Source organism: Fukomys damarensis, unplaced genomic scaffold (assembly GCF_012274545.1).
Source record: "Fukomys damarensis isolate Sample0158 unplaced genomic scaffold, DMR_v1.0_HiC HiC_scaffold_39, whole genome shotgun sequence".
NCBI classification, from domain to species: Eukaryota; Metazoa; Chordata; class Mammalia; order Rodentia; family Bathyergidae; genus Fukomys; species Fukomys damarensis.
This window is the reverse complement of record NW_022900951.1, coordinates 97,194,396-97,210,493: the sequence shown is the minus strand read 5'-3', so window position 1 is coordinate 97,210,493 and position 16,098 is coordinate 97,194,396. Positions and strand designations below refer to the sequence as shown.

The 16,098-nt window shown below is 37.1% G+C and overlaps 1 protein-coding gene and 1 non-coding gene across 3 annotated transcripts in view; one reads left to right on the top strand and one right to left on the bottom strand.

Annotated features, from left to right (window-relative positions):
* Window positions 1-242: 242 nt before the first annotated feature.
* Window positions 243-16,098, top strand: part of Cul4b (cullin 4B) — a 37,357-nt gene continuing 21,501 nt past the window's right edge. Inside the window, exons 1-5 of one of the 2 annotated variants that reach the window (XM_010629570.3) lie at window positions 243-1,272; window positions 3,312-3,427; window positions 13,207-13,310; window positions 13,877-13,946; window positions 15,392-15,465. In XM_010629570.3, the coding sequence (XP_010627872.1) occupies window positions 720-1,272; window positions 3,312-3,427; window positions 13,207-13,310; window positions 13,877-13,946; window positions 15,392-15,465 (917 nt within the window). In that variant the 5' untranslated portion in view covers window positions 243-719. The remainder of the gene's footprint in view (window positions 1,273-3,311; window positions 3,428-13,206; window positions 13,311-13,876; window positions 13,947-15,391; window positions 15,466-16,098) is intronic. The other variant, XM_010629571.3, reaches the window with a different exon arrangement.
* On the bottom strand, window positions 12,933-13,036 carry LOC117284831. The gene has a single exon (XR_004515909.1). It is a non-coding gene; the product is annotated as a U6 spliceosomal RNA (small nuclear RNA).

The window sequence follows — 16,098 nt, the reverse complement described above, 5'->3', positions numbered from 1 at the left end:
GGCGCTGCGGCGCGGAGCCCCCTTAGGAGTCCGTTAAGGAAGGGGTGGGAACTACCGCTGGGCCAGGGGACGAGGGTGCTACCAGGGAAGGGAAGACGAGCAAGCCTGGGAGCGGACTAACGCGAGCGTTCAGGGCACTTTAGCTGTCCCTTTCACTCCGCCCCACCGTCAGCCGGCTCATCAGTCCTGCGGGCGGCTGCAGTCCATCCCTCCTCCCCCAACTCCCGGGGAGAGACACCGCCTCTCCCTCGGCGCCGCGTGACCGGAAGTGGCGCCATCTTTAGCCTCTTGTGCTATTGACAATAACAAGACCTGGTTCTCTCCCCCTCCCTTTCCCCCAACCACAGCATCCCCCCCCCTCCATAGAGGGAGAAAAGGAGGAGGAGCTGCAGCCTCGCAGACTCAGAGTCGCTCCTACCGAAAGGGGGGAGAGAGATCGAACAGCAGGGGAGAGGGACGGCAGGGCCGTTTACCTGTCTGCCTCCTCATTCGCTCCCCCCCACCGTTCTGCTCGCTCTTGGTGTCAGCCTATCCTCCTTCCCAAACCCTTCCATTCCCCCCGGTGTGCTCCCCTCTTCACTTTCCTGCTCGTCCTCTGTGTTTCTCCTCTCTTCTTTCTTCCCTTCCCCCTCTAGCATTGCCACTTTCTCTCCAACACGCACGCAGGCATATAAACGTAGGGTTTTGATGCTCCTCTGCCTGTTGACCCCGCTATTTTCATGTTTCCAACAGGTTTTTCTTCCCCCACTCCCTCAGCTGCTGCTGCTGCTCAGGAGGTCAGATCTGCCACTGATGGTAATACCAGCACCACTCCTCCCATCTCTGCCAAGAAGAGAAAGTTAAACAGCAGTAGCGGCAGTAGCGGCAGTAACAGTAGTAACGAGAGAGAAGACTTTGATTCCACCTCTTCCTCTTCTTCCACTCCTTTACAACCCAGGGATTCGGCTTCCTCTTCAACCTCGTCCTTCTGCCAGGGGGTTTCCGTGGCTGCTTCCAGCCACGTACCAATACCGAAGAAGCTGCGTTTTGAAGACACCCTGGAGTTTGTAGGGTTTGATGCGAAGATGGCTGAGGAATCCTCCTCCTCCTCCTCCTCCTCATCACCAACTGCTGCAACATCTCAGCAGCAGCAACTTAAAAATAAGAGTATATTAATCTCTTCTGTGGCTTCGGGACATCATGCAAACGGCCTAGCCAAATCTACCACCGCCTCTAGCTTTGCTAACAGCAAGCCCGGCTCTGCTAAGAAGTTAGTGATCAAGAACTTTAAAGGTAACCGAGACCATTATCCATAATCACCTACTAAGGATTTGACACTTGAGCGGTCACGTGCTCTGTTTATGTTAATATATTAAACAGTATAGAGGTGGCCTAATGTTTTATGCATAATTAGTGAGGTGGAGGGGAGGCCCTCTTTTTGGTGGAGGGCTCATTTTCTGGGGTGGTTAGTAGACTTGTGCTGAAACACACCGGGTGTTTCTGTGCAGTATTTTCAAGTCTCTATCAACCTATTTTAGCTATTAATGTCTGTTATTCCTTATAACATTGACAATCTACGGTATGATTGATCCGGATTTTATAGGTGAGAAATTTTGTACTCCAAAGAGGTTTATTTATTTCAGGTGCATAGTGAACCTTGGCCATAGTGTGATTTTTATTTTTCTGCTCTCTAGGCCACATTCTCCAGTCTCTAGAAATGCAGGTAGCACTAGTGATCTTCCTATGCTCAAATAAAATTTATAAGTAGGTGTATGATGTTGAGTACTATAGTCATGAAACTCTTGGAGAAAAATATTTAGGGTCTCTATTTTTTTCCAAAGATAGATTTTGGAAGTGAAAAAATATTGTGTACACAGAAGTACCACTAAAGATACAATTAGTACATTTTTTCACCACCAAAATGGGTTTTAGAGTATTGATTACAGCTCTTAGGAAAATTTGCTTATGTTGTGTTTATGTGCACGAGTCACGTGTCTGAGTTACAGTAATATGAATGCATGGATGCACGTATAATCAGCATATAAAATTATGTGAGCAAAATTATTATCTGTTGAATGTGTTTATTTTTCTGACTTCAGAACTCTTAACTGGCCAATAATAGATGCTAAAATGTTCATTAAATGGAGAAGTAAATGAATGAACTAAAGTAATATTTACGGTGTAAGTGCCTTGTTGCTAAATAATAGTTTGAGGAAATTACATTTTCTATACTTCAACTTTAGTGTAGAAATAAGGAATATGTTTAGTTTTATCTCAAGCACAAGTTACACTGTATTTGTCTATTTTGAACTCTTTTTATATCACTCCCATCCTCAGGTTCTCAAGAGAGTTGTATTCTTTCTGGTGTAATAGTATAGCTTCTAAAGTGAATATGAATATGAATTGTAATTGACTTGATGTGTTTATTATTTCACTTATAGATATATCGATTTAATAGCCAAAAATTTTTAAAAGATGGGCTATGATCCTAATTGCATCAACAAATTGATTTCAGAGATTTTATTTTTCGCTCCTTCCTAAAATAAAGATACATTATTAAGGCATTTGGATGCTTTCATTTATAAAAATCACTAATAGCTGACCAGTGAAGTTTAAAGCCTTGATTAAGAGGCTTCTGTTAATTCTGAAATTGTTGCCTATGTTTTGGAGTCATTTGGATGTTTTAATTAAAAAAATATTTTTTTCTGCTTAGAAACAGTTTAAAACCGAGTTAAGATATTTCTCTCCATTTCTGTAGATGCTGCATAAATTTGAGGGTTAAACAGACCTGGACTAAAATCCCAGTTTTGCCATTACTAGGGAGGTGACCTTGGACAAGCTTACCAACTGAATTTCGGCCTCAGTTTCCTCAGTCATAAATTAGGAATAATAATAACCTAGGGCATTGTTGGGTAGATTAAGAATTTTATAAAATATCTTGTACGTAGTAGACTCTCAGTATTTTAAATCTCAGGTACAAGATTTCATGTCAACCTTGACTATGTATGTTAGGATAAGAGCAGGATCATCACGTGTCATGCTTTAATTATTATTGTTTGAAGCAGTACAATCAATAGGGGATTTTAAAACCTTCACCAGTTATTTTTTTTTTTTGCCTTCAGTTTTAGTAGATGAGTCAAAATGACTTGAACAGTATTCTGATATTTTCAATTTCATTTATATTGAGTTTAAGTATAGTAGTCATATTAATGTTTAGACATAATAGTTCTATCACAGTCATCCTAAAAATCGCAGTGCTGTTCAGTTTTATGGATTGTAGTGTACTGTGTCCCACCAGTTATTCTAATGCCAGTCTTTCACATGTCCTCTAGATAAACCTAAGTTACCAGAAAACTACACGGATGAAACATGGCAGAAACTGAAAGAAGCAGTGGAAGCTATTCAGAATAGTACTTCAATTAAGTACAATTTAGAAGAGCTCTACCAGGTATGTATTAATGTGGATAACTAGATTTGATTTACTGTACATAAATTGGGTGCATAGGGTTTTTACTTTCTGAAATGGGTCCTTAAGTACACTCTGGTTTCCTTTAATTATAATTTCTTCATTGATCAGTGTACTCTTTTATAATCAGACCACATACTCTTGCGTAAATTGTGGGTACAAATTGGACCCTTCTGATGAGGATTTAGTTTTATACCTTGGTGTAATAGAGGTTTTATGTAATAAAATCCTGTAGCATAAATCCTAAAGATGATTTATGGTGACCTGTCATTCTATTGTGACAATTCTTTTTTTTTTATTCTGACAATTCTTGCTTTGTTGTGGTACCCACCTGTAGGAAAGCCCTCAAGACATACATGTATTCTTCACATTTTTTATTATGCTGCCTCCTTATTAGTAGCTTTTTGCCATTGTTTGCTTTGCTTTTGCTGTTTGTTCTATCGCCTGGTCTACAAGGTACATCTTAACCTAAAAATGAGCAGCAAGTTATAGCCCAGCAACTTAGTATGAGATTCAGATTTGTTTCTTTTCTTTAACAAATTGGTCATTATTAAATATATCAAGCAATTACTGATTTAGACTTGCCACTAAGAAGTTATGCCCTACTGTGTTTTGACACAGTCAGTGGAAGCAGTTATTTTGTGTTACTGCATTAGTATTGGTATTTAAAAAAACTTCTGAGTCTAGTAGCTTGATGAGTACCTTGTAAAAAGTATGTCAGTTCAATGTTTAAGTTTTTTTAGTTTTTGTATTTTATTTGCAGAGGTAGTATTGTGATAAGTGAACTCGATTAGGTTTGGGATCTAATTTTGACTGGTGTATTTTTGTGATTTTAGGCAAGGTACTAAACCCTGTTGTTTCCTCCTCTCTAAAATAGGGAAAATAATAGCTGCTGTATCTTTCTTTCAGGGTTATGTATAAGAATCAAATAAGATGTTTGTGAAAAATACCTTAATGAAGCACTATGATATATAAATGTAAGATGATAGCGTTAGTCAAGCTTTTTCATAAAATACAATACAGTATAGTTTTCTCACTTAGAATATATTACTTGAGATCACCAGTTTCTGTTGTAGAGAGAATTAAATGAGTCAGTACCTGCAAAAACACTCAGAACAGTGCTCAACAGGTAGTGACAGTGCTACTTAATTGTCAGACGGTAGCAGTAATACTAAGCTGTTATGTAAAGATAAGTCCACCTCATTTGGCTTCTTTGGAATATTACATATGTGGCTCCTGAGTTGCACAAGAATAAAAGTAGAATTGTGGATCTAGAGTTAGAAAGGCCTTCAGAGATCATGTGGTCTAGTTCCTTTTCTTCATATAGTGTGTGTGAGACCTGCAAAGCAGATTCATCTGTTATCTCATTTAAACATTACAGAAACTCTGCATAGATTTTGTAGTAATTATCCATACTTTATTGACAAGACGACTGAGTCTCACAGAAGCTAAATAACCTGCCCAGAGTTATATTGGCAGAACATGGGGAGTCAAACTCAAATGCTTGATTCCTACACTATTTTTCCCTCACTAATAACATACTGTAGTGTTGCGTTTGAAGCAATTAAATTGTTTTACTTTAGGAAAAGAAATGTTCGTTTGTATATGTATTTGGTGTTTATTTAGATGTGCTATTATACAACCTATTTAATTTCAGTAACTTGTTTATATATTTTGTATTTACAACAAATGTTAACTATAGTTGTTAATGAGCCCTCTTTACTTTCAATATTTTTCCTGAGATTTTGATTTGAAAGTAATTTCCTTGATGAATTGATTCTGTTAAATCTTTTTGCTTTAAGAGTTTATGGCTTACATTTTTTGTTTTTACTTTCTTAACGCTTCATAAGTTTTATTCAGTTGCATTTCTTTAGTCTAGTCACAAGTGTTAATAACTTTTCACTGTTGCATTTTTCATAGTACTATACTCCTGCTATAACACATTTAAAAGCATTTGTTTCTAGCTCTTTTATTGGTTTTTGTGTTTGTTTGTTTTGTTTTGTTTTGTTTTTTTGAGGCAGCGTTTCGCTCTGTAGTTCAGGCTGGCTTTGAACTCACGATGTAACCCAGGCTGGTCTCAAACTCGCAGCAATCCTCCTGTCTCAGACCTCTGAGTGCTGGGATTACAGGCATGTGCCACCGTGCCTGGCTCTTACTGTTTTTGACCATAATTTTATAAATGCTGCTTTGTTTTTTTGTTTTTTTGTTTTTTTGTTTTGAGCCAGGGTCTGGCTATGTAGTTCAGGCTGGCCTTGAACTTATGTAGCCCAGGCTGGCTTTGAACTTGCAGTAATCCTCCTGCCTCAGCCTCCTGAGTACTGGGATTACAGGCGTGAGCCACCACGCCCAGCTATAAATGCTGCTTTGGATTGTTGTCAGATTATTTTGAGATGTTCAAGTTCAAAAAGGAAGTTAACGAGGTGAAGTTATTTCATAATGCAGGTACTTGTTTTTGATTCCTTGAAATGTAATTAAAAAATGCTCTCCTAAAAGTGAATGATATGGAAAATCTGTAGTGATGCAAAAGTTATCCAAACCCTTATAGCACTCTCCCTGAGGTAAATACTTGCTGGCATATCTTCACCCATAACTTTTTTTTTGCATGAAAATCCATTTTGTCTTTTTGGCATTAAAGCTTAAACATGGATTTCTCTGGGATAGGTTGTATGTAATGTCTACTAGGCTTTAATTGCTAGAAAAGAACATGCTATTATTCAGAGTGCATTTACAATAAGGAAACACTGTCTTTTTAATTTTATTTATTTTTGGTTTGGTTTTGTTTTTTGGGGGGAGATGGAGTCTCACTATGTAGTTCAGACTGGCCTTGAACTTGCAACCATCCTCACGCCTGAGCCTCTGGAGTACTGGGATTACAGGCGTATGCCACCATGCTTGGCTTTGTGTTAATTTTGCAGAGATTTTTTGTTTTGGTTTCTGTTTTTGCTATACCAGGGATCAAACTCAGGACCTTGCGCTTGCAAGGCACGTGCAGTGCCACTGAGCTAAATCCCTGGCCCTGTATTAATTTTAAATGAGAACTATACCTGAGTTTTAAATTTTTTCTTTCCTTCCTTCCTTCCTTCCTTCCTTTCTCTTTTCTTTTCTTTTCAAGGTCTCACTATGCATTCCTGGCTGGTCACCACATATGCCCGTCTTAAAATTATTGGGTCTTGACAATTTTGAAATCTTGGAGGAGTGAGGCACTGGTTAATATTTCGGCTTTCGTTTCTTTGGTAGTTTGCTTTTTTTTCTTTAGCTTTTTGTTAGGTTTGTTTTGGGATTTTTTTATTTGTTTGTTTGTTTGTTTAAGGCAAGGTCTCCCTATGTTGCTCGGGCTGGTCTTCAGCTCCTGCACTCAAGTGACCCTCTTGCTTCAGCTTTCCAAGTACCTGGGACTACCAGGTTATTTGTTTGTTACTGATTGACTGCGAATAATAGATCAATGGTTGAGTGTATTAACTTGGGTTGATTTATATACTTTATTTATTATTTTTGTTGTTGTTTTGAAATAGGGTCTCACTATGTAGTTGAGACTGACCTGGAACTCACTATGTACCCCAGGCTGGTCTTGAACCCATAGCGATCCTTCTGCCTCAGCCTCCTGAGAGCTAGGATTACAGGCATGGGCTACCATGCCTGGCAATTTATATACTTTAGATTATAGATCTGCTACTAATGGTAAAACTTTGGGTAAGTTACTTCTTTGAGTCTTAAGTTTCCTCATTTGTAAAATGGGGAGTCATTTTTTTTTGAGAGACAGGGTTTCACTATGTAGTTGGGACTGGCGTGGAACTCACTGTGTAGCCCAGGCAGGTCTCAAACTCACAGCAATCCTCCTGCCTCAGCCTCCCAAGTGCTGGGATTACAGGCATGTGCCACCATGCCTGCCAAAATGGGGAGTCTTAGCATTACTTATATGACCAGGTTGTTTAGTTTTAAATAAAATATTACAAAAAAGTACTTTGTGTAGTCCCTCCTATTCACACTTTTTTTAAAAAATTTTTTGAGACAAGGTCTTGCTATTAGTTCAGACTAGCCTTGAACTTACTATGTACTCCAGGGTGACCATGAACTCACAGCAATCCTGCCTCAGCCTTCTGAGTGCTGGGATTACAGGCATGCACCATCACACCCAGCAGAAAAATAAATCTACTTAAAATTACATTTTATTTTAGCTCTATAGCCACACATTTTAAAATCATAAATCCATACTAGGCCAGAACAGCTGGCTGATAAATAGATTACATTCCAAATATGCTTCAGTAGACACCATTAGTGAAATTGAAAAAAATAATAGGAACACTCTAGGAACTGTGTTCCTCTGCACTTCTCAGGAATAGGTCCTCTTTTTATATTCAGTATCTTACAGTTGGAATTTTTATTTTAAGGTGAGTTTTTTTACCAAGTAGTATTTTAAATAGTAAGGTTATTCCCCTCGTAATCTTGGCTTTTGTATAATTAGCTGCATAGTGTTTTAAAGTCAGCTGCCCTTTTTGGAACTCATGGAAGTTGACGTGTGAGAGTATATGTATCCTTAGTATAAATATCTAGCTATTATCTTTGAAGAAAATCTAGTCCGGTGATGGTAAACCTTTTTGGCCTTTGAATAACAGCCTGCTGCAGCATGCATGCCATAGGTTCACTGCACTCACTAGTCCATATTTCAGTTCTGATGAAAATAATTTTATCCTTCATTAATAATGGGAACTCTGGTTGGCTTTTTCTGATTTTTTTTTTTTTTGGTACCTGGGATCAAACTCGGGACTTTGCTCTTGTGAGGCAGGCAGTGGCACCGCTCAGCTAAATCTTTCCCCGCCCTTTCTGAAATATTCTTAAATAATGAACTTTTCATGATTCATTTATATAGTAGGTGACCACAGGACAGAAAGCAAATTGTGCATCCATCTCAGTAAAGTTTTATCATTGTAAAGTCTGATTATTTAAGCTGCCAATGGTTATAGGAGAGCAAGATAGATTCTTAACAGTGTTGATCACTAGCTCTTAGATTCTTTGTAAGTCTAACTGCTGTCAACCTATTGATGTTTCAGACTTAATCTGTTATGTATTATATATTTCTCCTTTTTCTACTGAATTGTTATCAGTATTATCACTGCTGTTTTTTAAAAATGTGCAATTATAAATTCTTAGTCCTTGATGATTTTCAGATCTACTTAAGACCTGTTAGATGTAAACAAGAAAAGTAATTAAGTTTCATTTTATGATTGATTTTTTTCTGCAAAAAGATGTAACTTACTTTACTACTATTATCAATTTTTGAAAAGTTTTTTGGTGTATTTTACCCTTTTTTTGGAGTTGAAAAATTAAGATCCAACCCATTAAGCAGAGGATTAGAGTTTAGCACCATGACGAGAAAGTTGTATTTGTTTTATTGTCTGTTAAGCAAACCTTTGCATTTTACTTGCTTCTTGTTTTCATTTTCTTTGGGGTATTTTTTGTTTGTTTTTGAGACAGTATCTCACTTTGTAGTTCAGGCTGGCCCTGAACTCACTATGTAGCCCAGGTTGGCCTCGAGGTGATCTTCCTGCCTCAGCCTCCTGAGTGCTGGGATTACAGGTGTGCACCACAGTACCCAGCTAAACAAATTTTTAATGTGTGTGGAATTTGATGGAGGGGGCTGGGATTTGGAGGAATAAAGGTTAAAACCTTACTAGAATATGCGTTGTATCTGGCTACTTTCAGAGGATTTAATACCTCATTTGCCACTAATGGGGAGTTAAAGTAAAAATGAATTTTATTTAAAGGACTTGTTAAACTATCAAGAATATGTTTAATATAAATAGGTACATTTGAGATCTGAGATGATTTTAGCAGTATATTAGGCCGAACTCCAGAGATTCCCAGTGTTACTTAGTGAAATGTAAAATAACTAATGTATTTCAAAAAGCACATTTTAAAGATCTATAATAAAACAGAGCTTATCTCAAGCTCTTTAGTGATTTGAGACTATCTTATTCCTGTTTCTATCCAAGCAGGAAACAAGATACTGAGTGGTTTAGTAAGCACTCATTCATTCTGGACTCTGAATGCTTACTGTGTGCAAAGCTCCAGACATGTTGGTGATGACAGAAATCACTTAGTCTTTGCCCCCTAAGATGCTTATGTTCCAGTAGGTTCATGGAATTATTAGTTTATAGTTAGTATACATGTATATAGATACAGATAATAGATATATTTTTGTGGTGCTTGGAATTGAGTTCAGGTCCATAGTGTGCTAGGCAAGTACTCTCACTGAACTACACCCTCAGTCCTTTATTCAGCATTTTAAAAAAGAAATGTAGATCTCAAAATGTGTCACACATAGGAATGACATGCCATTTTGCAAAGATTTGTTTCAGTGCATGAATTTATGTGCAATGGATTGTGATATGAATTTTTTTCTGGTACCAGTAGTCAAACTGAGGACCTTGTGCTTGCCAGGCAGGTGTGGCACCACTGAGCTACATCCCCAGCCCATAAAAAATTTTTTTAATGTGCCTTGGGATCAAAAAGTTTAGAACATTTTGGAAGAAAATAAAACTTCTTGGCATACATGATTACTCCAGACAACCTTGCTTAAAAATAAGGAAAGCTAAGTACTTAGATTACAGGGTTGTATAAGGTTATCATCAGACATGAGACTAAAATGGTAAGACCAGGCCTTGGATCCCCAGCTAAGAAGTGTCCTCGGTAGTGGAGAAAATGGCAGGAGTCTTTTATTTAGGAAAGCAAGTAGTTTAAGTTTTTTAAAATACTTAATATATATATTTGGTTGAAAGCCCAAGAAATACTATATAGCATTGTCTAAGTTACTTTGTCATTGCTGGGACAAAATATCTTACACTCACAAATAAAGGAGGAAAGGTTTATTTTAGCTCATAGTTTACATGTAGTGGTTTCAGTCTGTAGTTGGCTGACTCAAAAACAGGGTGGCATGGCAGAGGAGAAACAGTCCATAGCATGGCAGGCAGAAGGCAGTGAACCTTCCTTCTTTCCCTTTGTATTCCATCTAGACTGCAGGGTCATTTGTTGGTACAGCCCACACCCAGGGTGGCCTTCTCTCCAATAAATCCACACCAAGAACTATGCTCAACCAGTTAGTAGACTAATCCAGTATCACACACCCGTGATCCAGTCACTCCCAAGTGGCCCACATATGAGCTCATGAGGCTTTGGGGAGGGGCATCTAGATACAAGCCATAACAAGCATATAGTGAAAAGTCTCACCTCTGCCCCATCTTTCAATCTCCTAGCTAGTTTTCCGCTGAGGACATTACTAGATTTTTTGGTATCTTTCCAGAAATATTTTATGTATGTAAAAGCAGTTATGTATATTTGTATTTGTTTGTTCAATTTTTTGCATAAGTGAGAATAGATCATGAACCATCTAATTCTATCCTTTACCTTTTTACACCTATTATGAGATTTATCCATAACAATACTGTAGATGCAAACTACTTGAAAGATTGTTGAGGAAGGAAGATTTGGTTTGTGTTACTATGTAGTATTTGAAGCTAAATTAGAGTAGAGTGTTCCCTTTGAATTTGACCCCAAACTCACCTTGGATGTTCTTGCCTTAAATTATTTTTTGGGTACTGAGATTGGAACTTAGGGCCTTATGCCTCCTAGGCAAGCACTGTACCACTGAGCTGTACCCCCAGCGAACCTTGTACTTCTTAAAACACCTTCCTTTTAAACACAGATGATGACCTAGCTTATGTCTCACTATTACTAGTTTTTTTGTCCATTTTCCTCTGCCTTTTTACTCCTGACCAGAAAAGTTTTCCTGACTTAAAGTTGCCTAAAGGCCAGGTTAAGGTCCTCAGCTCTTTGCTTATCCCCACTTCAGCACCTAACATACTATTACATCTTTCTGGTCAGTTTTCTCATTCTATTACATGAACAACAGTTGCAAATATATTTGTTTTTGCTTTGTTTTTTGAGACAGGGTCTTGCTTTGTATTTCAGGCTGCCCTTGAACTTGCTATGTAGACCAGGTTGACCTTGAGCTCGAGGTGTGCTCCTGCCTCAGCCTCCCAAGTGCTAGAATTATAGGAGTGTGCCAAACATTACTTCTTGAATACTTACTATATCTTCTTTACAAGACCAAAAAGTATTAAAGAACTTAAGGATGCATTACGACGTGAATGCTTTCTAACATTAAAGAGAGTCAAGAAGTCAGGATTTATCAAAAGATAAATAGTTTTGACTTAATGATAAACCAGTGTGGTATGATTGGTGCAAAACCTTTTGGATTCACTGGCAGCTGAGGCAACTAAGAACTCACTGGAAGAAGTGGGACCTAGTGTGTATTTGTCTCATATGAGAAGATAAATAGATGTGTCATGAACTGGTTTATGGGAGAAAGAGCATAGCGGAAGGGAATTGGATAAGCAGGATTTAGAGAAGTTCTGGAATTGGGAAAAGCAAGAAGATGTCATATACACTAAGTCACATGACAAAATCTAGGCAGGGAAATGAGAAATGCTGAGAAAATGGGTCAGGCATTCAAAAAGAACTTTGAAATACAATGAGTGGAATACTGGAGGAAGGAGGACAGTGTGAAGAGGACCAGTGTGAACAGAAAGGTGCATAAAATAAATATTAACATACCTTTAGGCATTTGTGGCCTAACACCAGGTCTCATGGAATGTGGCCAGAGGAGACTCAGCTTTCCTATACCTCCAGATCTGCTGAATCTCATTGGCTTTCTGTCTCCTGGTGAGATGTAGTAACTTCCCTCCAATGGTATAAGTAGGTTTCTTTAAGCTTTCTTTTCATCTGCTAATTTATTTACTGGACATGCACACTGAGAATGACATTCAACTATATATGTATTCATAAAATTCAACACCGACAAAACTCGGATGCTGCCCCCTCTGGAGTTTATTTTAATGGGTTTTTTTGTCTTCTCTTGTGGTGTGAATCCCTGTTGGGATTGTAGATTATATCTGAGTTCACCAGAAATTGACCATGCTTGTTTTAAATTTGAAAGATTTTGATACGTGTAAGAAACTGAAATCTAAAGCTTGTTCTTTTTGGGACTTGAGTATAATAGAAGACCAGTTCAACTATCAATTGTAAAAATGCAGTCATTTCTTTTGTAAATAATGTTTATTCAGATGTGCAAATTTTCAAACTTCTGTGAACTGAAGAATTAGAGAAGTTTTCTTGGTATTTAATTGTACCATACTTATTTTAATACTGTTAGCAATAATTTCTGCTTTATTCTATTTGGGAAAACCCAAGGAAGTATAAGTTTTAATTCATTTGAGGTAGGAATCCCTGATCCATCTGATATATAAACAATTAGTGAGGTTATCTTTAAACTTGAAATAGAATTCTGCTTGTGAAAATAATTAACATTTTAAAGAATAACACAGCTTTTATATGTAGCAGTTATTACAAATTGGTTATTCTCACAGAGTGGAACTTGGCTTGATTCCTTCACTGCTTAACCTCTAAGGCAATAATAAATAATTTAAAAAATATATATATAGACCACTTCACAAATCTGAGTGTTATCCTTGGGCAGGGCCCATGCTAATCTCTGTATTGTTCAAATTTTAGTATATGTGCTGCCTAAGTGAGCACTTAACTTTTTTTTAAATGTACATTGGTCCTGAATTGTGTCTTAAATGAATGAAAAACTCATTTTAATAAGCTGATGTGGTAGAAATATCAAAATAATGAGAATTTATATAAATAACTGAGATACAAACCTTCTATCCTCTTCCTAAGAAAGCATATGTTTAATCTTTCAGGCTGTAGAAAATCTCTGTTCTTACAAGATTTCTGCGAACTTATACAAACAACTGAGACAGATTTGTGAAGATCACATCAAAGCACAAATTCACCAATTCAGAGAATATCCTTTTTTTAAAAAACGTTACATTTTTGTCTTCTCCCTCCCTCCCTGACCCAGCTTAAAGTAGAATTGCATGTGTTTTGTGGATTGGTTATTTTTGTCCTTTGTGTTTCTAAAGTAAGAGACAAATGTTTGACTTTTCAGCTTTAAATTAGAGTTCAAATCTACATGTCATATTCATGAAATGAAATTTCTCTATGTGTTTTACTCTTTTGTTCTAACAAATTCCCATTTGAGGAAAGATAATCTTCTGAGGGAAATCATAAATTGAAAGCATGGTGCTCAATTATATTTAAGATTTGTTCTTGGGCTGGGGATTTAGCTCTGTGACTGTCTTACAAGCGCAAGGTCTTGAGTTCAATCCTCAGTACCAACAAAAAAGGCTTGGTTCTTAAATGTGTTTTTTAATGGGATCTAAACTGTTTCTGCCAATTAAGAAATTGTATTTTGTTCAATAATTAATAATTGAGTTTCATTTCATATACAGTATATTCCATATATAAGACAAATGGTCTTTTACGTTGCGTATATTGTATCGAGCACTTTATCTTTAACATATAGCTCATGGATTCATTGGATAGTGTTCTTTTTCTAAAGAAGATTGATCGTTGCTGGCAAAACCATTGTAGGCAAATGGTAAGCTGGAAAAAGTATCATATTTCAGCCAAACATTGTCAGTTTTTTTCAAGTATGAGAATGTTAATTTTTTTGGTTATGTTTTGTTTTATTTGGTGGTACTAAAGTTTGAACTCAGGGAGCGTTGAACTACAACTCCCACCCCAGCCTTTTCATTTATTTATTTTGAGACAAGATCTCCTTAAAATTGCCTAGTTAGACATCAAACTTGTGATCTTCCTGCCTCAGCCTTCTGAAAAGCTGGGATGCCTGGTGTATATCACCACTTCTGGCAGGAATGTTATTTTTAAAAGCTTTGCAAATAGTTCTTTTTTTGAACTGGAAACTAATTTTGGTTGAGTTTTTAAAGTTTAGAAGTTCAAATTTAAGGTAAGCCAATATTTTAAAGTGACTTGTATCTTAGAGTTATTTTAATTTTTGTCACACTTAAAATTATTTACCGCATTAAAAAGTTATATTTTATCTCTCAGTCTGGCGGTACTGGTTCTGGGGCTTGAACCCAGAACCTCATGCATGCTAGGTAAGCACTTTATTTCTGAGATATATCCCCCGCAAGTCTTGTGGCTCCCCATTCACAATATGATTACCTGTGAAGGTATCTGATGGCATTTTATTCAGATCACCTTTTCCCTTCTCCCAAGTCTAGTATTAGTTTAATCTTTATATTCTGCAAATTAAAATGTTAAAGTACATTGTCTACTGTACTTGTTAGAGGCAGTACCCCCCCACAAGTGCTACAGATACAATTTAAGGTAGCTTCACCCCTAAGTGCTGTCACTAAGGAAGAATTTTATGGGTTTACCCTTGATTCCTTGTTTTTATTTTGAGTTATTTCTCAAGTAGCAAAGAAGTCAGGACCATTTTAAGTATCTCTTCTAGAAACCACTCAAGGAATAAGACAATAGAATACCTTAATGAATTGAAAATAGTATAGGCATCTTCTCAGGTAGATGTATTTATCTGCATGTTGCATCCTACTAGTCTAGTGTAAAACCTTTCAGTTTTCTTATTTATTTATTGATGTATTTTTGGTACTGGGGATCAAACTCGGGACCTTGTGCTTGTGAGGCAGGCAGTGGAACCACTGAGCTAAATCCCCAGCCTTTCCCACTGGTTTTTAATGTCCATCTTTCCACAAAAATTATGGTGTATGTCTAATGGTATATTTTTCTCATTTTTTCTATTTATTAATTGGAATTCTTCAATAAGACTGGGCCATTTTTCCCAATTTTTAGATGATTTCTGGGCTCATGTGGAGCTGACACTTTAGGCTTCATTATATTTGTCATCATTTGTAAAACTATATTGATTTTCTGTCTAATTGATATAGGTCTGTCCCCATATTAATCAAATAGTCCCTAAGCAGCAGTGTTGCTTATTTTATCGAGTGACTATTTTGGTTTCACAAGTATAAAAATTATTTACTTTTTCTTTTTCATTGACAGATCATGATTAGGAGCATTTTTTTGTTTTTGGATAGAACTTACGTTCTTCAGAATTCAATGCTACCCTCCATTTGGTAAGGATGTGAGAAAAATAATTATGAATATTATAAAGATTTGTTATACAAGGGAGGAGGGAGGGAGGGAGGGACAAGAAAAACAAAAGCGAAAGGGCCTGGGATTTAGTGCAGTGGCACCACATCTGCCTGGCAATTGCAAGGCCCTCAGTTTGATTCCCTGGTACCAGGAAAAAAAAAAAAGTGAAACTAGAAGAAAAAAATCGGGGGGAAAAGCTTCTGTACATAGGGAGAGGGGGAGGAGGTTTGAGGGGAGAATGGGATAAAATAAAATTGAGTTTTAAAAGATTTGTTATAAATCAGTATTACGCTACTGAAAGAGAGCAAGTAGTACTGTGAATATTCTGAAAGTACACATTTGGCTTCTAGCCTTTTGTAGCAAGTTTACCTACTCAATTATATTTTGCCTCTGCTGATATTAAAGATAGCTAACTTTCCCTGAGCGTATTTTTGTTAGGCGAGAGGATTAAAATTTGCTCTAGAGTATCTATAAGTGAATTATTTTGCTGATCATCAAGAGTTTATTTATGTTTGCTGGGCATGATGGTACACATCTGTTATCCCAGCACACAGGAGGCTGAGGCAGGAGAATTGCTGTGAGTTTGAGGCCAGCCTGAGCCACAGTGAGTTCGA